The 24,230-nt window shown below is 43.8% G+C and overlaps 1 protein-coding gene across 1 annotated transcript in view; it reads right to left on the bottom strand.

Annotated features, from left to right (window-relative positions):
• L3MBTL4 (L3MBTL histone methyl-lysine binding protein 4) overlaps positions 1-24,230 on the bottom strand; it is a 302,262-nt gene that overhangs the window by 153,731 nt on the left and 124,301 nt on the right. The window contains exon 11 of the mRNA XM_060027767.1: positions 14,536-14,650. Within this exon, the coding sequence (XP_059883750.1) occupies positions 14,536-14,650 (115 nt within the window). The remainder of the gene's footprint in view (positions 1-14,535; positions 14,651-24,230) is intronic.

Here is a 24,230-nt window from a genome sequence, read left to right as displayed (position 1 = left end):
CCCCTTTTACTAAAAGAGGAAATTAGTTAATAAGTTCCATTTTCACTGAAAGTGTCACACATGATTTGCTGACTAAAAAATCAAACTGATTAGTTGCTGACAGAAACGTCATCTGTTCTCGTAACCAAACATGTATAAATATAAAAGTTATTTAGAAGAATTAAGCACATCCTATAACTCAAGACTCCAAAGTGGGGTGATTAGAACACCATCCCAATAACCTGCAGATTACACCTAAAGCAGGTACCACGGCATCCAGTCCCTCCTCAAATTGGCCTTGACCTCGTGTGCCCACACTAAGAACTTTCCTCACCACGGAGCTTTTGGACATTCTTAATGGAAAATGCTGGGAGTCGCTTGAGAAACGCTTTTAAGTATTTATTAATAATTATGTTTCTCCCCATGGTTCCTACTCTAACCCTAAATTGACAGTTAATGAAGTTCCCACGTTGAATGACTTGGGAACAGTGTTGTCAGAACTGCCACGTTTCTAAGGGGAAGGAAGCCTCCCTCCTCCGTCGTGTCTGTAACAGATGCTCCGATGAAACGGGAGGAGCTGCTCACCTTCCCCCCCCCCGCCCCCGAGACCCAAGCCCAGATCACAGTGACTCTGAATCAGGCTGGATTTCAGGCCTGAGAGACAACAGCCCTTCCTGGGTGTGTCAGAGCCCCCCCGGGGAGGGGAGCTCCATGGAGGGGACACCATCGGCCGGGCCTCCACGTGCTGCCGGACGGAAAGAGCAAATAACAGACACAAAGGCCTCCGTTCCGAGAAGGCGCCCGTCGCAGGCTCCGACCACCCCGAGCCTGACTTGCCTCTGGCTGGGCGAGTGTCCCCAGAGCACGGACCCTCACTGCCCTGTCGGTCCGGTCGGAACACCTGGTCAGAGACCATGGACACGGCAGGATCCCAAGAGCCTGGGAGTCCACCAGAGGACAGAGGCAGGGGCACAAAGATGTTCAAATATAGAAATCTCCAGGTCCCACAAAATCAGAATTCCAGAGGCAAGCTTCTGAATCTTATTTCTTAAGTGTTCCCCATCCAGGCTGGGAACCACTGCCCGAGTCCATCCGGTTATTTTTGCAAGGAAGGAAATAAAGGGTTAGAAGTTTAAATAATTAGTGCTAGACCATAACTCGTATTTTGGCGGTTCGGACAAGAATTTAAGCTCCTGGCTTGCAGCTCTGGGCTCTTTCCCTCTGCTACACAGCCCCATAAGTAACTGCTATAATCTCAACTTTTATACGTTTATACACACAATCTTTCTTAGTCAACCATCCCTAGCTTTAAAAGACAGCAGGAGTAGCCACGCATGTCAAAGTCGTCGTCACACACCTGAAATGAACAGAATGAAGTCTGGGTGATCACACCAGGCAGGCCACCGCGGATGGATATGGGAAGGAGCACGAGCTCGGAGTCAGAGACCCCACTCCTCTCCTCAGCCGCCTGCCCCGTGCTCCCCATAATGGGAGCAGACACCCCAGCTCATGATGGCCCGGGTGTTCACAACATGGTACCCACAACAGGACCCTCACCTCACACCCATCACTCACCTCCCCGACCCTGCCGACCGTCTAGCTGGCTGATGGAAGGGTAACCCCCTGTGCTGGCCTTACACAAACACACTCTTCAGTAACTGTGACTGAACACTTTTTTTGGCCTCACTTGCTGAATTTAGAAGGTACCCCTAGAATAAGAGGTGACTCCACTGTGTTGCTAAATTTTCCCTGGATGCCTGGCATTGCATAAAATTTGGTCAGAGGAATTATATTTAAAAAGTCCCCTCCCGTTCTGATGATTTTCATTACAAAACAGGTCCATTGACGTGAAAAAGAGGATGATGACTTCAAAGAAAATGATGGAGGATGTTCTCGCCAATCCAGAAAACACAACGCACATTGAAGAACAGAAACTTGCAAAACCACGTTTCTTTTACTCAGCTTTACAATTCCTCAGGACATAAAGGCTTTTCATGTCCAGGAAAACAGCCAAGTAAACCAGCAATAAGGAGAATGTAGGATGATTCAAGGGCACGGTGTCCTGAAGGAGAGGGTCAGGGCTGCAGAAGGACAAGTGGCATGCTATCAGCAGCTGTGTCCTGCTCAATGCCTTCAACTGTTTGGTGCCGACAGAAATAATGGTGCAGAGAGAAAATGTCTGTGAAGGGATGACACCAGTCAAATTAGGAGCATTCTAAAGAATGCTCTAGGGCTGGCGAGACGCAGGAGAGGACAGCAGGCCGCTGGCCTGGCCTCGGCAGCTCTGACCGTGCGTCTGCAGCCTCGGCTCAAGGAGCTCCCAGACACGTGGGTCCCGGGAGCAGGGCATGGAGGAGAGGTCTGTGGTCGGGCTGCCGGGTGTGCTGGCACAGAGAGCCGTTAGCCCAAGAAGTGGCCGGTGTTCTGCCCTCTCTGATAATCACAGTGATCTCATGTGAAGTAAAACTCGCTCTTTTGCCAAGGAAAACAATTCTAATTTTTACTTTCTGGCTTAAAATGAATATCAAAACATGGATGAAAAGTAATGTATAAGCCGAAGGCTCTTAGCTACCCAATAATTCTGTATATTTTCAGTTCTGTAAGTTTGTCATTTGCAGTATTCATTCAAGTTTAGGTTTGTGTATAAATTTTCAACTTCTTGATTCTTGGTTGCTTAAAATGCAAAGTGAAATGGAAATCAAACCCCATAATCTCCATACAGCTTCTTTTATGATGCAAATATATAGTGTTTATTTTACATGAAAAATATCTGATTCCATCATCATTCCATGGAGTCCTTTACAGATGTATCTACTTATAAAATAAAATGGACAAGTATTTTTTAATCTTTCTAATACGAGGAAAGACAAAGGAACAAAACATCTCCAAGATGCTAACAGCACTAAGCTTGTCTTTAAAGCAACTGTGGAGTTGCCCTCACCTACCTCCAAGCCCTAAGTGTGAGAGAAGAAGTAGGTGTGGACAGGAGAAAGCACCTCAGGAGGAGGAATTTCTGTCTCTTCACACCGAATCCCGGTGCCCAGCTAGCGCTGCAGTGCCCTGCATGACCTCCACCAAGGCTCCCAGAGGTGCCGGGTAACAGGGTCAGCTCTCCCTCCAAGCTTCGTCATCCTGGTCACCAGTGCACAACTATGTCCCAAAGGACTTTCCAAGTCCTGGTACAGTGCTCAGTATACTGGTGATACCAAGTAAACCTTCATTCAGTGACAACAGAAACGCTACCCCCTAAGAAGGGAAAACCTTCCCTCTCCAGTCGTATTTCCAGGCAGGCAGTCGATCACCCAAGGATCCCATCAATCAGGCCCTGTAGGGGGCCAAAGGAATAGGAGTATAATAATTGCATCTTGTCCCCTTTTCTTGAAGGCATCATGGTCTTCTGAAGAGGGTGACAACTCTGTCAGAGAAATCCTGAAAGGTGGACGTCCATGTGCTGACGTCCACAAACCTGGCCCGATGTGACTCATAAACTGGAACAGGGTAAGGACCGGTTTCACCCACTGTCAAACCACTGGGTTATTCCATGACTTTTAGGAGTTAGTGTGCATTTGTTTTCAGTGCCAGTGATGTACCTTGTTTAGACACAATCTATCAGCATCTGTAATGGACAACTAAGACCACCTGGTCACAGGACACCTCAGCTGTGAACGGCGTGTGGCTACGGGGAGCAGGTAACCTGCACAGGGCACCAGAGACCAAGCTTTAGAACAAAGTGAGTGAATCCTGCCCTCACCCCTCCAGCAGGTAGAGTATACAGGACGAGCACTTCAACAAGGAACATTTAAAACAGGAATATCATTAAGACTGTGAGTACATTTTGAAATGTATTATTTTCCCTGATAAGTCTATCATGTAAATCTGTAATTAGGGACTCCTAAAATAGCTAACTTTTTTTTTTTTTTTTAACACGATATGCTGTAATTGTCTATCAAGTCAATGAGTACTTAGGGACTCTTAAAACTGCTGATTACTTGCTTGCTGTATTTTGGAAGAACGAGTACTGAAGATTCCTTATGAAATTCTCCTTAAAACAGAATGAAATTGGAAATGTGCTGTTACCTGGCTAAGTTAACCATCTTCAATTTTTCCTTGGAAAGACATCTATCCATCACCATATGTATCATTCCATATCTGGATTATAACTGCATTAACTCCTATTTTATAATCTAAGTGAATTTCCATCTCTGACAGAATAAAATGTTTCTAATTCCCAATTCGAAATTGGGTCCCAAATGTTTCTAATCCCGAAGGTCCCAAAGAGGGCTTTATTAATCATTTATTCCTTAATGTAGATTTAAGTCATTTATCTCACTTAACAGGATAAACAATGTGCCAGGCCACATGGTATGGTATTTACGATTCATTCTGTCGTATTTATACATCTGCTGGGTAATGAACTAAATGGAATAAAAATGAGCTATATCTTCTATCAAGTCACGTTCTGTCATGCTTATTTATGTTGAACAGTTAAATAAATTAGCAATGTTCTCAAGGCCCTTAATATAGGTTATAAAGGTTATAGATATTCTTATAGTAGTTTGTACTACTAGTAATATACACTTTAACTTCATAATAATGTTTTGTTTAATGTATTGTGTAATCAAGCATCACAATTACTTCCAAACATAAATCAAGCAGAAGCTAACGAAAGAACGATGACAAGATTACTTAGACACAGAAGCCAGCTAGGAAATCTCCTCTTTCTGCCTGTCGACTTCCTATTCATGAAAGATTCTTTTGTTAGCTGTGGGGGATGTTTGGCCCACGTGTCCCCTACTAGGGCCTGAACAGACTAATTGCATAGCTACTACTCAAGACCTCACTCCATAAAGGTTGCAGGCGAGAGCCCAGGCTGGTCTCTCGAGATGCTTGTTGTTTTGGCATAAGTTATTAACCAACTCTTAGAGGGAGAAATGGATAAACAGATAAATATTTATTGGAAGCCAGACACTGGGGAAATGCTGACAGACACTCCACTCATGAAGCTGACAGTCTCATGGGGACTAGTGACAGAAAGCAAGGAAACAGACAATTAGAGTAATTACGTATTGTGATATGCACAGAGGAGCAAAGGGAGTGGTGAGATGGAAAATCACAGTGATGTAACATGGCCAGGAAGGCCTTGCTCAGACGGGATCATCTGAGATGAACTCTAAAGGGTGGGAAAGAGTCATATCTTAGAAGAGCAGATGGACTGTTCTGGACAGAGAAGATGGCGTATGCAAAGGCCCTGGGGTGGAAACAATTTGCATTTTAGAAATGGAAAGAAAGGAGTGAGTGGAGCAGAGGGAGGTGAAAGGAAGACAAGGGGGTCAGAGGTGTTGTGTGTTCACCTCACGTTCTCTCTCTCTTCCTGCATTTCCCCGTCTGGTCTCATCCCACCCCCTCCTCAGGCTGGTGCTGAAGTGGGCATTTATTTATGAACAGGGAGCCCCCAGACAAGGCTGGGTGAGGGCCAGCTATCTGCCTCCTTTGGTATACTAAGGAGTGGCTGTGCATCACTAGGAAACGATCCCACATGGCAGAAGGTAATGGTGCAGCAGTGGCCAGTGGCCAAGTTAATGAGCCCAAGGCTGTCCTGCTTCAGCACAGCCTGTGTGGGATCACAAGGGACCCAGAAGTTCATCCGTGCCTTAGTGAGGAAGCTCGGGGTCTCTGAAAGGGCTGGAGGGTAAGCAGAGGCCTGGGGTCAGGATACAAAAGCCACGTAAAGAGAGAGCTGAGGACTAGAGAAAACAGCCAGACCACACAACGTGGGGGCGGCATCCTGGGGCATGAAGATACTGGTCCCCCAGGCCCGAGAAGGATTCCTCTTTACGGATCAGTGAGGCTCATCCGGTCCTTTCCCTAGAAGCAGCTGCACACCCTGTGAGCTGCTGATTTTCACGAGCAACGTACTCTGACTGCAGGCTCTCCAGGCGTAAGGCTGTGATGCAATGTCACCTATTTCTGTGTTTTGCCCCCCGCTTCCCATCACGCCCCCTGCAACGCTGCTGATGCTGCAAAACAGAGGCTGCTGTCCCTTTCTGGAAACCCAGGCTCAGCACTGCCAGAGGCCTCTCCACGGCTGGAACCTCATACCGGCTGGGTCACCCCCCCGCAACCCGCATCTGAAGAGGGGTAACGGGAGTGGAGCCTGACCTGATTATAAAGGTACACACTGTGGATTCAGCCAAGTCAGGAAGAACATTCCGACCAGGGCCAGAGGCCCACCTTTGTCTCTAACAAGGTGGGCAAACCACTGCGTCTCTAGGCCCTTGAATGATGGCTGGGGGATTGACGAGCTCACAGGATTCTGGCAGGTTTATGTTCTACCTCCACATGGCTGGTGCCTCCCAAGGACAAAGTGTTTTTTCTAGTTGGCTGGAACTCTCCGAGAATAAGAATCAGATCCTCTCTCCTACACCTGCTGGGTCCCGCACCCTTGCAGAGAGGGTGGTTCGTTCCTCTCAAGCTGGGATGGGGCATTCACGGCGCCAGCACAGAGGCCAGTCCAGTCTGCTGGGAGGGTCGCCTGCCGGGAGATGCCCTCCCTGGAGGACTGGTGGCCCTGTGTCACCCACATCCCCACCGGCTCCTGTGAGGGCACATTGGTACTTTGTCATTTCAGAAAAAAAACACTATACTTGCGCTGGTGAGAAACGTCGATTGGTTACCACGTGGCGCGGCCAAATCTGCATTGAATTTAGACGGTGATTCTTCTGTCTCCAGCTACATCTACTTTATTAGAGGCACTGGGACCTGTCATATTTCTATTTTATTACTTCTATCACTACTTTAAAATATGAACAAAACGTTTCCATGCAATCAAATATTTCCTTCTGTTTAACTCTGATTTCTAAAAGGGTGTTTAAAACAAGGCCTGAAGGGGCAGGGGGGTGAAATAAGTATAGACAAACGACCTTTATGAAGTGTAGGAAGTCGGGAAAACGACAAACAGACGGGTCAGACATTCAGCGGCCCACTGTGCACGGCGGACGGGCCTGAGCCATCCTGGTCCATGGGGTGGGGTGGCGGGGGGAGGTCAGCTAGGGTCAGAGGGCCAGGCCAGGTGGCTGATGAGCACACTTGACTCTGGCCCCGCCACAGGTATTTTTCTGACATGCATCCACCACCTGCAAGAGCTGTGAACGGTCAGAGCAGCAGAGGTGAGTGATACAAAGAGCCTGCCCCGCAGACCTCGTGGTCTCCGGGAGCCGCCGTCCCCCCCTCAGCCTGTGTCTGCAGCCCGAGCCTGCCTGCTCGTGGCAGCGGGGTGAGCCTGCGACGGGGACCGGCAGCGGGCAGCCCCTGCCTGCCGGGGAGAGCCATTCTAGAAAGCGGGACGGCGAGCACAGAGGCACCGAAGCACATCCCACCAGTCTGCGCGCGGGGACTGTGCCGAGAAACAGAGGTGGCTCTGGGGCCAAAGGGTGCAGGCGGCTTGTCCGGGAGGGGACACCTGAGCGAGCCTCAGGAGGTAGCATGCGGCGGCATCCAGCTGCAAGTCAGGAACAGCAGCAGCTCAAGCGGAGACACACAGCTGGCGTGCTGCGGGCAGGGCCAGGCCAGGGCAGCGGGCCGGGCTATGCCAGCTACAACTGGCAGCTGTCATCTACCTCAACGAGGATTAAACCACGAGCCGCTGCAGCTGCTGACCTTCAACAGCCCCTGAAACGAGTTCAGGGTGAACTCTGTGCTTTGGGAAAAACTGGCACAACAGGTCTTCAGACAGTTAGATATTTTCAGGCGCTGATTTTATGAGCCCAATTCTTGTATCTCCTTGTGTCTAGAAAAGCACTAAAATCCCTCATGGTGACGTCTGCTCCTTGTCACTAGCAGTAACCTTCTGCAAAAAATACGTGCTTGCTTGCACGCTTCGCCCTTCACCAAAATCACATCTATACCAACCTTCCCCCTACATCTTTGGAACAGTTTCTCAGAGCTATCTGAAATGCTGTCTTCTGGGCTATGGCCCCCATTTTGCCCCAAATTAAACTTAACTCACAACTCTCATGCTGTGTGTTATTTTTTCAGTTGAGAGCAAGCAGGGAAAAGAGCAAAAACCCTGGCGGGAGCTTCCAGGGGCCCCAGGTGAGGACGCCAGGGCAGGAGAGCGGCAAGAAAAAGGTCACTCTAACGCAAAAGAACAGAGGACAAAATCCTGCGGGACGACGAGGATGAAGAGACAATTCATCTCCCTGAGGACATCAGACAAAGCTTTGGAGAGGAGTTGACCCCTGACTGCAAAGAACTTCACCTTCTGCCCAAATGCTGTGGCATAAACACTGGGCACAAGGAACGCAGAGCCCACCCAGAGGCCAAGGAGCCACCCCTGTAGACGAAGGAGAGAGGCAGGAGCAGACCGGAGGACAGAGGACAGGGCCACGGCCCACACTGGGGGCGAAGGAGCTGCAAGCTGTGCCCACCGACCGGGGAAGGCACACAGGAGAGCTGCTGACACGCGTCTCGTCAAACAACCAGAAAGCTACTGAACGACAGTGGGAATAACTTCATGTCTCTAGTGGTGTACATTTACGACTGCTATTGTCAGTTATAATAAGTATATACTGAGTCTTCATCCCTGTCCTGGCACAGAGCTCCTAAAATCCTTGGAATTTTCTGTGTCTTCTGTTAACATTAATGAGGTGACTTTTGGAAAGCATGGAAGGATGGGGGCCGGTGGCCAAGAGAACCAATCATCAGAGGTTTGGAACTCCCAGACTTCCAGTCCAACCCCCCAAGCCCCGACCCCAGGGAGGGGAGAGGAGCTGAAAGTCAAGTTCAATCACCAATGGCCAATGATTTAATCAGTCGTGCCTCCATAATGAAGCCTCCACAAAAACCCCAAAGGATGGCCAGGTTGGCGACACCCTGAAGACTGGGGGAGAGTGGGGCCTGGGGAGGGCAGGGGAGCTCCGACCCCTCCCCCAGACCTCACCCTGCACATCTCTTCCACAGGCTGTTCCTGAGTTAGATCCTTTTATGATGAACCAGTGACCTAGCGGGTAAACTGTTCCTCTGAGTTCTGTGAGCCGCTCTAGCAAATCAAACCTAAGGAGAGGGTGGTGGGAACCTACAGATCTACAGCTAGTTCCCCGGAAGCACAGGTGACCACCTGGACTTGTGACTGGTGTGTGAACTGGGGATGGGGATGGGTGGGGGCAGTCACGTAGGACTGAGCCCTAACCTCCAGTAAACAGTGTTAGACTTGAGCTGAACCATGGGACACCTGGCTGGTGTCGGAGAATTGCTTAGTGTGGGTGAAAAACCCACACGCACATTGGAACTGGGTGCAAAACATATTCAGATTTTTATTTTAAAGAACAGCAAAGTTCTTTCATTTGTAGTTTCATGGGGCTTATGGGGCCTGCTTTTCTTTTTCTTTTTTTTTTGCGGTACGCAGGCCTCTCACTGCCGTGGCCTCTCCCGTTGCGGAGCACAGGCTCCGGACGCGCAGGCTCAGTGGCTATGGCTCACGGGCCCAGCTGCTCCACGGCATGTGGGATCCTCCTGGACCGGGGCACGAACCCGTGTCCCCTGCAACGGCAGGCGGACTCTCAACCGCTGCACCACCAGGGAAGCCCCAAAGGCCTGCTTTTCTTCAGTCTAAGTCAGTCATTCTAAATTTTTCAAACTGTCCTACGTGTCATTCCAAATTCGCTCAGAGATCAGCAGCCCCTTTACGGACAGTGCAATTATAACAAAGAACCATACTGGCTGTTTAAGCTTTAGGAAGTAAAGTCAACTCCCAATTTTCTGGATCAATGAAGAGAAACAGCGGCCTAGGAAGCAAATGTGCCTGTGCTCTTCACCCGGCCCTGCTCCTTCCTGTGGGGTCACTGAGCCCAGACAACCAGCAGCAGGCATTACGGTGGTCAAGGCATTTCATCTCCCAAGCCTGCGAGTCCCAGAGGTGAAGTAACTCGCCCAAAGGCACAGGCAGTCAGGGCAGAATGGAAACTTAAACCCAGGTTTTTCTAACTCTGAGGTCTATCATCTTGCTTCTCAAGCTCGGTAAATTTCCAAAGGAAAAAACATCGGGCATCCCATTGCCTGGTGGATTTGTGGGCAAATGATTAATAATATAATAAAAGAAATGAGCTCTATTTAAACAAATTTAGCATTGAATGTGACTGGGATTACAGTTTCCAAACGCTATGACTAAAAAGACTGCCAAAAGGCAATGCTGTAGCTGCCTGAAGTTGGCATGGGCTTTTGGTTCTGATATTTTTATATCTTTTCAAGGACATTCAGGGAATGCAAAGCACAACAGAAAGATCCTGACACCTTAGTGCTAAATCTTAAGTATTTAATTTTGATTCTACTTGTAGAAAAAGTCCACCATGCAGGATTATATCTCAGATAAAACAGGAAAATTGTGCCCGCATGGCCTCAGACAAGGAGATCTCAATCCGGCAGTGGACACAAGGTGAAGTGCCTGTGAGCACCTGGCTGGTAACAGAGGCTGAGAGGAAGTCATCGTCACCTGATCCTACAAGCTGGCGCTCTTCCCAGCTGAATGGGGACATTCAAGTTTCACTCTCAAGAGGCTTTTCACAGTTACCTTTTCAAGAACTTACGTTTGTCCTTTGTGATTGAAGATTATGAATTATTAAATATCATGGTCTTGGCCAAAATACACTGCACAAGCATTTCTGCAGAAGTGTGGGGCTACATAGCATGTACTACATCTTGGCTCGGTTTCTGCAGTGAGTATAAATATGTTGATTGAGTGACATTAGAAATAGATACAAACTCATTTAGAAAAACAAAGTTTTAATTAAGTCTAATAAAATGTGCACGAGAGGGCTTCCCTGGTGGCGCAGTGGTTGAGAGTCCGCCTGCCGATGCAGGGGATGCGGGTTCGTGCCCCGGTCCGGGAAGATCCCACATGCCGCGGAGCGACTAAGCCTGTGCGTCACAACTACGGAGACTGCATTCTAGAGCCCACGAGCCACAACTACTGAGCCTGCAAACCACAACTACTGAGCCTGCATGCCACAACTACTGAAGCCTGCGTACCTGAAGCCTATGCTCCGCCAACGGGTGAGGCTGCCGCGGTGAGAGGCATGCGCACCATGGCAGGGAGTGAGCAACTGGAGGGAGACTGCAGGCAGCAGCGACGACCCAATGCAGCCAAAATTAAATAAGTTAAAATAAAAATTAAGCCTTTTTCCAAGCCCTAAACGTTTAGTAGTCTTTGCAATGTTTGATCAATAAAGCTATCATATTATATATAATAAAGCACTCAAGGCAATTGTTGCATCACATAAATATCACAAAAGTAAAACAACAGAGTACAAACAATGTCTGAAAGTTAAAATATCTGAAAATACCTTAAAATATCTGAAAACTAATGTGGGTAAGATGACTTTATCTGCTCATATGTGATAAAATGTTCTGTGTGGTTTTATAGATCTACTTACAAAATGTATTGGGTTGGCTGAAAAGTTGGTTCAGATTTTCAGTAAGATGGTACGGAAAACCTGAAAGAACTTTTTGGCCAGTCCAATAATTACTTTGATCTGACTATCAAAGATATTGGACATACACATTTGGTTTGAATTGTATGAGCAAATAAGATCAACGCTTTGACTTAAAATAGCATGGGCAGTAAAAGATGATTTGATGTGGCTGTTTGTACAAATACACCCACAAGAGATGGGACAGGAATGAAGAGGCTACATGTGGTCCATACTGCGGAGCAAGTGCCCCTGCCAGCTCCCCACCACACAGGCACCTGACACCGACTGCAGGGTGTGACTTTCTGTAAACGAAGTTCAGAGAGCAGAGTGTAGCTGACGTATTGTCTTCAGAATCTTATGAGGCCAATGTTCATGGCACCATGAGTCATTCTGTTTAGTATAAATGAAGTAATTCTGTTCTTGGTGGAAAACGGTGGAAGGGTAAGGCATGAGGTGAGCAGAAGACAGACTGCGACAGGCCTGGTACATGTGAAAGAGTCTCAAGTCTAAAGATACTGCTAAGAGGTTAGATTTGGGTTTTCACAGACTGTTACAGCAGAGAAACAAGACAAGATAGTTAGGAAGCTGTTGCGACATCAATGCTAGACCGTCAAATTTTGTTTTGCTGGAGGACCTAGACAAACCATTTGCCTTTACTTTCCAGTGGAAAAAGATTCTGTGATAAATAAGTAGGCAAATAAATACTGGAGTAGGATTGTGTGTGTGTGTGTGTGTGTGTGTATTTTTGCTTTAACGATGGGGCCACGGATGATATATATTGAACCACACTATGAACATGTCTTAAAGTCTAGGTATTTAAAAATTAATAAGACTAATGATGCAGATATGAATAATTACAAAAAATAGGGTTAAACAAGTAACCTATAATAAACTGTATTAATAATAATTAATCCAAACAAACACGTTTATAACCAAAAAGCAAGCACAGCAGTAATACAATATCATGACCAACTGAAGACATCTAATTCCCCCAAATAATAGGGATTCCAATTACTTAAGTGCACATACTCAAAACAGGAATCTTATAATAGTGCCAGGAATACATGAAAGCCTGACTTAAGAAAAAACTAAATTTAAATATTTGGAAAACTCTAGTCACCTATTCATTTTAGCACAATTTCGAATTTTGTAATCCTTAATAATTCACATAGTTTTAGGTAAAAATGAAAATCTGTAGAATGTTACATCATTTTCTGAGAGCAGCTAACACTAATTGAGCACATCCTGTGGGCCAGGCAGTTTTTGAGGTGTTATGCACGAATTTATCTCATTTCATCATTACAGATTATGAGACTGACACACTAATATCACCTCCATTTTCTAGATGAGGAAACAGGCACAGATCACACAGCTAAGCAAAGCAGTGATACTGAGATTCACATGTCAGCATTCTGACTCCAGATTTCACACGCTCAACCACTAGGCAATCCTGCCTCTAGAGCCTGAATTTTTAGATTGAGAGGATCAGTGTGACTCACTAACCAGCAACTTGCAGACCATATTCTGCAAACCATTTGTACCTATGACGAGAACTCAAATGCAGTGGTACTGGGAAGGGGAAGAAGGGGTCAGAGATGGGTTCTGAGAAATCCAGAAAGAGAACCATCAAGACTTGATGACTGGCTGTATGTGTGGGGTGAGGGAGGGGGAGGGAGGGAGCAGAGTCTATGACTGCATGGGAAGCAGCAACTTTGGAATCAAGTAGCAACTACGGTAGAAAGACAAGCTTTTGGCTTGGGATGGAGCTGAGGTTCGATCCATAGACTTTGCGAAGCTTCTGAGACATTTGGGTCGAGAAGCCAGGTAGGCAGCCTGACCGAGGAACAGGTAATGGGTGAGGCAGAATGAAGACAGCTGTCTCTGTACCTGAAACGCTGATCTGGGTCCATCTCCCTTGAAATCCCTACTTGCGAAGCTTACTGGGACGAAGGACAGAATGTGCGTGCTGGTGGGTGGTGGGTGGCTAACATCAGCCAAGAGACACCTCCCTGGCAAGATGGGATGCAAGATCAGGGAGAACAGAAAGCGGGAACAGCAAAAAGCACAAAGCGAATGTGCTAACCCTTCCCCCTCCCATGGAACTGACCTTGTTCTCCCTGTCTTACATTCTCTGTATGCAGAGCCTGCACTTGCTAATGCACTGTAAGTTACATGAGGACCTGCACCCCATCCATGTGTAGCTTTTGAAGAATCGAGCGCAATGTCAAAATGTTTGTCAAGTTATTAAGTCAGTAATTCTCATTATTTCTAAAGGAAGTTAAGGATCTCTTTCAAAGACGCAGTTAATCCTTTTAGATCTAAGGTTCAAGCATCATTGGGCTGGTTCATCCTCATTAACAGGATAGAAGGTTACCTTCACCCCAAGAAACCAAAGGGAGGACAACAGAAGCAGTGGGGGAACAAACCAAACATAAGGATGGAGAGTGCTCGCAAAATGTCTGAAACTAGTTATTAGTCATGTCAGCCTAATCTGATCAGAGGAATCCTGCAGATGAAAGAATGAAATATTTTGGTTCGAGGTTTATTAGAATTTAGAATGGTTAATTACCTCCTTAACTTTAAGTATCCAGAAAGACAGAAATAATGAAGATACCGACATAACAGAAGGTTGTCTTTTTTCCAATTTTTACAACTAAATTTTTTTTAATTGCTGAAGTTTAAAATACTTCTGTTCTTCTAAAACTTTTTGAAACCTACTCTATAAAACAAAATCAATTAAGATAAGATGTTTAAGAAAACAAAAAGTACTTCAGCTAAAAGTGAAGGCCCAAATTAGATGGATTTAGACCTGGCTCAGTTTTCCAAACTAAAATGTGGAAAACAAAGATTCTGCCAGACAACATTATCAAAATAATTCCTTAATGTTGATAACTCTTCATTTATATAGAGCATGTCTTTTGAGGCTTAATTGTGAATAACTGGCTTTCAGTGTAGCTATAGTGCTGATTAATCAATTCACCTATGTGATACTGAGCTTTAAAATACTTATAATGACATGAAATAAACAGCATTAAGATAGGGTCCAGGTTACGTATTTAAAAAGCACCAACACAAAGAGCAAGATACTCACAATGCGGCACTTCCAGGGGATGACCTGTGACGTCACACCATCCGACTGGGTGAATGTCAGGGCTGTCTGTATCCATCCAGTAGTCATATTTGTGGTCCCAGCCATCAAAATGGACCTGTTGGAAATGAGAATTTAGTAATCAGTATATCACTATGCCTGTGTCAAAATATTAGAGAACATATCTCTGAAATTGAGGTTAAAATTGCTGTAATCGCACATTACAGCTGAAACAATATTGAAACTGTGCTATGAAACAGCTTTCTAATCTAACCACCAAAGGCTGTTGTACCAATTTTTCCAAAAAATTTAAAAAGTTGTTACATTAAAAAATCTGTCGGGACTTCCCTGGTGGCACAGTGGTTAAGAATCCACCTGCCAATGCAGGGGACACAGGTTCGATCCCTGGTCCAGGAAGATCCCACATGCCGTGGAGCAACTAAGCCCGTGCACCACAACTACTGAGCCCACGGGCCACAACTACTGAAGCCCACGTGCCTAGAGCCTGTACTCCACAAAAGAGAAGCCACTGCAATGAGAGGCCCGCACACTGCAATGAAGAGTAGCCCCCACTTGCTGCAACTAGAGGAAGCCCGCGTGCAGCAATGAGGACCCAACAGCCAAAAATAAATAAATAAATTTATAAAAATAAATGAATGAAAATAAAAATAAAATCTGTCAAGGACTGATTAGAATTTGAAAGGATAGGACGAATCCGTTTTCCCATCCAAGATATTCTATGATGTTGTTGAGAGAACACTTCCTGTGCTGCAGTCACTGCAAGAACAATGTCAGCATCCTCAACAATGAGAGTCACCATCTGACACCAGTATAAACCTTACGCTGACGGGAAATATATGGACTAGAGCAAAAGGAAGCAATAAATGTCAAAATCCTGACAAATGAGAGATAGGGCCATTGAACCAAAAGAGGCAAAGAAAGCAGATAATATGTGATGCTAAGGTAGAAGGATTAAGAGCTATTCAAGGATGAAGCGTAAGTTGTCAGGAAACCTGAGGACACGACAAGGTAGAGCCTGGTCCAGAAAGCCTACTGGTCATCGCTGTTTCACATCTCACCTAAAACAACACACACACACACACACACACACTTCACATATATACAAATAAGTCTGAGAATAATTAAAATAAAACCCTATTTCTGAAACAAAAAGCAATTACTTCTGAAACTTATCACACTCCATGTTCTACAAGTTTCATAACTTGAAAGAATCAAATTTATTTGTAAAGGCAAAAAAAAAAAAAGAATGGTAGTATTTCATTGTTAAATCACTTTACTTATTCTCTCATGTATTTTCTGTTTCTATCAATTAAACGGAGAATCTATCCTTCTCAGTGCAAAAAAAAATTCCTCATTAATTCATACTTTGAATGAAAAGAGCAAGATGTATAATGTTATAATAAACTGAGATGTAAGTATTATTACCCCCCCCAAAAAGAAAGGCAAAAATTGTATGGAGTAAGTGCCAAATAAAATTCCAACATTTTTTCCTCAAGATCCATCTTTCCAAGTAAGTGGTTCTCAAAGTGTGGTTTCCAGACCAGCAGCATCAGTTATCACCTGGACAATGCAAATTGTCAGGCCCCAATCCAATCCTACTGAATCAGAAACACTAAAGGATGGGGCCTAAGGGTCTCTGCGTAAACGAGTCCTCCAGATGCATCTGATGCAAGCTTAAGTTTGAGAACCAGTAATCTCAGGAACAACGTTCAAAACAATACTTCTACCACACTGAGGCTTCTGCACATGACAGAGTAACAACTATAAAACTGGACAAAATATATGAAGTGGTGATTTCAGACACTGGACAACAGGCAGCACAGAAATGTGATCCCTAAGTGCACCAAGATGAGCCCTGAATGTCAACCTGGAGACCATTTCCTCCCAGCAGCACAGGGAGGAGAAACATAAAAAAGGAGTTGGGCTGTGCTGAGAAGACAAAGATTATAGTTCAGAGCTGAGGAAGCAGCTGGAAATTGGAGGACAAAGACTGGAGAAGACAGAGCTCCAAGAAGGGGACCCCAGAAGTCTAGGTGGGCTACTCATAGGACCTTAGCCAAGGGCTGGACTGCACATGTGCAAGGTGAGACTTGGTGAAGCCAAGCAGAGAGCAGCTGATACAGAGCTGAGAGTGAGACAAAGACACTAGAGGACACACATCACTGGGAGAGTAGAGAGACCAGAGTGGAGAGAGCTCAATAATACCATGAGAATTTGACCGAGACACCAAAAAGTCCATAGTGTCGGAGTCAAAACCATGTCCTACATAAGGGCTACTCTAGACCAGCCCTAAAAAAGGTTAAAATTAAGCCTCAACAAGATTAAGAAACCGCCAGGAATTAACTGTCTGATAAAACAAACTACCCTTTTTAAAGGAAGACAAATACTCCCAACTCTGTACATTGTATCATTCATAATGCCCAACATAGAATAAAAATTTATTAGACATGCAAATAACCATGTGAATGTGAGCCATACTCATTTTTTTTTTTTTAAAAAGTAGTCAATAGAAAGAGACCCTGAGTTGACCCAGATGTTGTAGCTAGCAGACAACATCTATTTGTTGTTGGGACTTTAGCTATCAAAATAGGTTCAAGGGTTTAAAGGAAAAATGGTCTTGATGAGGGAACAGACAGGGAATCTGGACAGTGAAATGGAAACTATAAAAGAGAAACAAATGGAAATTCTACAACTGAAAAGCAAAATTTAAAAGTTTCTGGATGGGCTTAACAGACTGTAGCTGGCATGATAAAAAGGTGAGTGAACATGAAAACAGATTCATAGAAATTATTAATCTCAAGTATACACAATAAAAGATTTTTTTTAAAAAATGGGGGCTTTCCTGGTGGCGCAGTGGTTGAGAGTCCGCCTGCCGATGCAGGGGACACGGGTTCGTGCCCCAGTGTGGGAGGATCCCACATGCCGCGGAGCGGCTGGGCCCGTGAGCCATAGCCGCTGAGCCTGCGCGTCCGGAACCTGCGCTCCGCAACGGGAGAGGCCACAACAGTGAGAGGCCCGCGTACCGCAAAAAAAAAAAAAAAAAAAGATTATAAAAAATGAAAAGAGCCCAAGTACTTATGAGATAATATCAACTGGTCTAACATACATGTATCAGTATTTGGGGTCCAGAGGATAGGTGAACATGGAGCATAAATAATGGCCAAACAAGACAAAAGTTGAAAGAATAATGTCAAAAAATCTCCCTATTTTGGCCCCAAATGCCAATTTATAAGCTTAAGAAGAACAGCAAAACCCAAGCAAAATAAATAGAAAGAAAAAAAAAAACTAGGCAAATCATAGTCAAACTACTGAAAATGAAAGACAAAGGAAAACATCTTGAAAGCAGTCAGAGAAGCACAACAAATTACATACAGAAGAACCATGACAGGAGTGTCAGCCAACCTCTCATCAGAGACAGCAGAGGCATGGAGACAATGAAATGACACCGTCAAAGCACTGAGAGGAAAAACACTGTCAACCTAAGATTTTAAATTTTATAAAAATATCCTTCAAAAAGGAGTAAAATAAAGGAATTTTATTTTACTGAAAGAACTGAAAAAGTAATCACCTACGGATTTGCATTACAAGAAATACTGCAGGAAGTATTGCAGCCTGAAAGTAAATATTACCAGGTGGAACAACAATTTTGGGAAAAAAATGAACAAAGTAGGAAAACCCATTCTATCTGAGCTCTACACTTACCGTAACGCCACAGTCTTCAGACAGTGTTGTTCCGGCATAAGGATAGACAAATATATTTTTGGAACAGAATAGTGTACACATATTGACATCTATATACAGTCAATTGCTCTTCAACAAGCACAAGGGCCTTCAATAAGGCCAGTCTTTTCAACAAATGGTACTAGACCCACTGGATATCCACTTGTGAAAACAGAATGAACCCGCTGACAGCTACCTCACGTCCCACGTACAAATTAGTCTGAAATGGATTATAGACCTAAACATAAAAGCTAAAACTATCAAACTCAGGAAGAAACTTAAGATAAAATCTTTATAATCGTAAGATAGTCAAGAATTTCTTAACATAAAAACAGCACTACCCATAAATGAATAAACTGATAAATTCAATTGTCATCATAATAAAAAACTTAAGTTCTTCAAAATCATCATTAATAAAAAGGAAAACTAAGCCACAGGCATTTGTAATACATTTACCTTAGAAAAGACTTAACAACCCAATAAATAATGGGTAAAAGACTTGAAGCTTCTTGGAAAAAAGAAGGTTCATGAATGGTCAACAAGCAGATTAAAAAATCCTCAACATCCTTATTCGTAAGAGAAACCAAAATGACCAGCTATTACACACCATAAATTAAATGACTGACGACGCCAATTACTGGCAAGGCTGTGGAGCTCCCAGAACATTCATACAATGTCAGTGGGGCGGTAGAGTTGTACAATCACTTTAGGAAATGGTTTACTAACGTTAAATTGTAAATCTTAATATGTGCCTACTCTGCGATGCCTGGAGATTCCACCCAAAACAGATGAAAATACAAAGCCGTGTGAACAAGTATTCCTTGAGGTTTCATTCAGAACAGCCAACAGTTGGCAACAACCTAAATGCCCAACCCCAGGTGAGTATCCATTCACAAACAAGTGTGGTGTATGCATACAATGACCACTGTCACCAACAAAAAAGGATAAACTGTTGATTCACACATGAACATGCATCAGTCAAACAGACACCATGCTGGGCACAGAGGACAGACTCGGGAGAGCGCACACTGTGCGTTTCCGTTGATGCGAAGCTTGACAACAGTCACAGAAAGGCCTGGCTGTCTCGGAGGGGGCGGGGAGCAGCTCTGACCACAAAGGAGCACAAAGGAACCTTCTGTGGCACTGGAAATGTTCCCAATCTTGATTGGGGTGGTCGTTATATAGAATATACATTTCTCAAACTCATCAAAATCCACACCTGAAATCTCTACATTTTACTGTTTGTAAATTCTATCTCAATAGAGCTATTAACATTTAAAATATTTCTACACTCAGCTGCTGTCATACAGGGCTGGCTGTTCTGATCTGGTACTATATTTATTTATGGTGATATTTCAGCACTCTGGACACAGCCAAACTGCATGTGACTGCCAGTACCAGGCAACTAAGCAGCCCAGCTGTGAAAGGGCAAAACTGGCATCCTTTCCAGAATGACACCTGCTGCTTTGGATCTACCAGTAGACAGAAGTTTATGTTAAGTGTGCATAACGTAGTGAAGGAGAAAGAGAGAATTTTCTCAAGCTTTAATATTTCAGCCCTTTCAATGTCCTTCTCTTAATTTTGCAATGCAACTGTTTAGGTTTCAAAAGCAAGGAAACCACCTCTAAACACAAACAAGGCAGGTCAAGCGCTCCAGCCAGATCCTGCGTACAGGAGAGCAAGGCCTTTCTATTTCAGCTACTGGACCCGAACCTGGGAATCCTACTGTGGACTTTAGGTCTAAAACTGAAACAGTAAAAAGATAATATCTTAAAAAAATGTTTCGAAAGCAGATAGACATGACTTTTTTATGTACTCTATTCAACATTTTCCCCTTATGTTCATTAAGAAATATTAAATTATTCTTTCCAAGGCTGTATGTAATTACTTACAATGAAAACAGTAGAAATTTGAAATACCCCTTCGTAATCCAATGATATGAGGCACTCTCCCCCACAAGGGCCATCTAAACTTCGAATATATAACCAAATTCTGTATTCATATGTGTCTTTATGAAAGATATTTTCATATCTTTGGATCTTCATAACTTTGGAGGAAAATCGAATTTTAAGAATTCTAACCAGATGGTCATGTTACTAAAGGAGAGTGGCACTTTAAGGATATTTACAAAGAGTCCTTTTGTAAAGCAAAGAACAATTTTGAAAACCAAATCATGTCCAGCACTGTATTTCATACATTTATGATTTGTCACATATTTGGGTTTGCATAAAGCTAAGTAAATATACAGAGCCTTCTTGCTCAGATTTTGATAAACTGGAAAACAAAGGTCAGAAAATCAAATTGGCCACTGTCTCAAGTTCTTATCCCTAAACAGACAGTGATGCTTCCTGATGGTATTACCACTATATGCATTAGTTATCAAATGGTTGGTAAAATAACTTGGACACTTAAGCACTAGATCAGCATATAAAAAACCAAGGGCGAATCCTTCGTGTAAACCCAGAGCTGGCCATCTTCTGGACTGGCACTGCCCTTCTGGCTTTGCCTCATCATTTACCATCCAGAACCCACACCAGGGACTTTCCCCAGACCCCGGAGCTTGGCCACTCTGTCTCCGTCACCCTGCCGCCCTCAAGACTCCTGGCACCTTGGCTCACACACTGTCACACCTCGAAAACCATCAGCTGAGTAAGATGCAGGACGGTAATTATCACTCCTTGCTGCCCCTTTGGGCAGCTGGAAAATAAGCAGTTATTTATCTATCGAGGAACAGGGGAGCTACATTTAATGCTCAATCACAACAATTTTATTAGCCTAAGTGATTATTATACTTGTTTGCTCCTGCTATATAGTTTTAAAATTTTTAATTTCCATTTTAACAGCCTTACCGGATATGTGTATTTTATTGTCAGAGGCCTCAAATCTCTTTTTCAAGGCTTATGGTGAATGAATTATAAGTACTTATAGGTATGATGTGAACTTATTTAGAAAGAGGCTCTACTGCACCTGAACCTGTCTACCTTTAAATGAATACATTTTCAGTTAACTAGACTTAGACTTAAATTTCATTCTAGAAAGAAGAACTGAGTTTTCATATATTATTCCAATACCCATTACTCATAACTAGTGGTGCTAATAAGACCACAGTAAATCTTGCTACCAATGGTGCAGAGCTCTGCTGTGGATCGGGTGGGAGACACAGGAATAGCACTGAGGACAGACATCTGTTCGGCGAAGGACAAGAATGCTCGTATCGCGCCTTCAAAACACTCCACGGTCTAAGAGCAGGCATGTCTGGTAAGGCAAAGGGATTCACTTTTGTTGTGTGCCTACATATTCCAGGCATAGTTGTAAAATATATATATATTCTCATTTAATGACCATACGTTGTTTTCATAGATGATGAAAAGGAACCTTTTAGGAGGTTTGCAGAGATCAGACAGCCAGTAAACGGCAAAGCCAGATTTAAGCTGAGAACAGTTTACTGAGACAACCATCCAAGAATAAAAATTGTGAGGCTATTTGGGAACAGTCTAAGAGTCTATTGTAGCAGAGGTAAATTACATTTTTAAAATATAAAAAGGCATTTTCTGCCATTTGCAGTGACACGGATAGACGTAGAGCTTGTTATACAAGAGTGAAGTTAAGTCAGAAAGAGAAAGGCAAATATCGTATAATACTGCTTATATGTGGAATCTAGAAAAGTGGTACAGATGAACTTATCTGCAAAGCAGAAACAGAGTCACAGATGTAGAAAGCAAACTTATGGTTAACAAGGGGGGAAAGGGGGTGGGAAGAATTCAGAGATTGGGATTGACATATACACACTACTATGTATAAAACAGATAACTAATGAGAACCTTCTGTATAGCACAGGGAACTCTACTCAAATGCTCTGTTGTGACCTAAATGGGAAGGAAATCTAAAAGAGAGTGGATATATGTATACGTATAACTGATTCACTTTGCTGTAGGGCAGAAACTAACACAACATTGTAAGGCAACTATACTCCAATAAAAGTTAATTTAAAAGTATAAAAAGGCATTTTCATAACGAAACAAAGCAACATGGAATAACACGGGACTGCCGTCCAGAACCACCTATACTTTCACACATTAAACATTAATTCCATGTTGAGCCAATCCACTTATGTGTCTATCCAGACAACAACTGACATGGAGGGACCATGAAGGAAAAGAATTGCAATAAAAAAGTGAATATACCTTTTTTTTTTTTTTGGAGTATAATTGCTTTACAGTGCTGTGTTAGTTTCTGCCGCACAGTGAAGTGCATCAGCCATATGCACACACACATCCCCTCCCTCTTGGACCTCCCCCCGCCATCCCACCATCCCACCCAAGTAGCCCATCACAGAGCACCGAGCTGAGCTCCCTGTGCTATACAGCAGGTTCCCACTTAGTTATCTATTTCACACATTGCAGTGTATATATGTCAATCTTACTCTCTCAATTCGTCCCACCCTCCCCTTCCCTCCCTGTGTCCACATGTCCGTTCTCTATGTCTGCGCCTCTATTCCTGCCCAGGAAATATGTTCATCTGTACCACTTTTCTAGGTTCCACATACATGTGTTAATATATGATATTTGTCTTTCTCCTTCTGACTTACTGCACTCTGTATGACAGACTCTAGGTCCATCCACATCTCTACAAATGACCCAATTTCGTTCCTTTTTATGGTTGAGTAATTATACTTTAAAAAACTAAACTCGCTTCATATTAGCTCTGATTGACATAGATACACAGGGGTTAAGAAATGTGCCCGGCATTTCCAAGTCACTGATCGTGATTTGAAAACCCTGACTCCCATGAGCTACTGCTCCGTAGTTGGAACTGCTGCCCCTACATTCCTTCCCACTTTTGGAAAATTAGCTCCGTTCCCTTCCCTGCTAACTGCTCTCAAAGCTCATCTGCTTTTTCACAAATACAACTGCTTCATCTTTCATCTAGTCCATTCCTATAATAAGTATTATCGAAAAAGACTTTTAATCGTTAAACTGGAAAATCAAGAGTTTCACTATAGCTATTCTAAAATTCTTTCTTTTTCAAGGCCACTGCCCAATTCATCATATTTCTTGGGCAGTGGTTTTCAAAATTTAGAAATGAGCAAAATACCAACTTTTCCCTGTCCCTGCCAGGACCTGAATTTGGGGCTGGGGGAGTGGATGTCAGGAATAATGCCTGGAAATCACTTTTTTTTAACTACACATCCTAGATTATTCTGCTGAAGATGGTTTTTGGATAAAAATTTTTGAAATGCCTCGTTAGTGCGTCGCCATGGCAACAAGTTGTTAATCAACTGAAGTTGCCATCAAACTCACAATTATAGCCAAAGCAATCATAATAACTTAATTTTTTTTAAGTGATAGACTTTTAAAGAAAATTTTGTAAGACAATGAGTCCAAGAGAAACGTGGTTGAGGGCATAATGCAGAGGACATTCAACTCCAAATGTTTGCATTTGTGATAAATACGTCTATTTAAGTTTCCACTTCTGTATTTCTATGGTTACTGTTTTAACAAATACAATTAGTTTTTCCCATAAGATATGTTTTTCCCACAGGATTCTTGCAAGAAATAAAAATGCCAAATTTCCAACAGCACCCCCAGGGCTTTAATCCTTGTTAACAGATCTTTAAATATTTCATCAGAGTTGTGCATAGAACAGCCACATTCGGGGCTCCATGGCCACAGATCTGTGGGTAATGTCTCAGGAAGAAAAACCTCCTTCATAAGCTGTGTGATCAAACTATCTCAAAATCAGTTTATGGTTATAACTAACATAAATCTTTTCAAAAGCTCTGCTGTAAGATCTGTAGCGCCAAGGCGGTGCTGGCTGCAGGTTCCCTGTTAATGTAAAGGCCGTTCCCCGTGCTCCCTCCCCAGGCTGCCACCGTTCCCCCGACTTGGGGCACCGGCCTTCGCAGTGGACACTGTTTCACCACGTGCCCTTTAGTCGTCCTCATGGGATGGATTTCC

This window comes from Delphinus delphis, chromosome 13, assembly GCF_949987515.2.
Source record: "Delphinus delphis chromosome 13, mDelDel1.2, whole genome shotgun sequence".
NCBI lineage: Eukaryota > Metazoa > Chordata > Mammalia > Artiodactyla > Delphinidae > Delphinus > Delphinus delphis.
The sequence above is the reverse complement of the archived record's forward strand: the minus strand, read 5'-3'. Positions and strand labels throughout refer to the sequence as shown.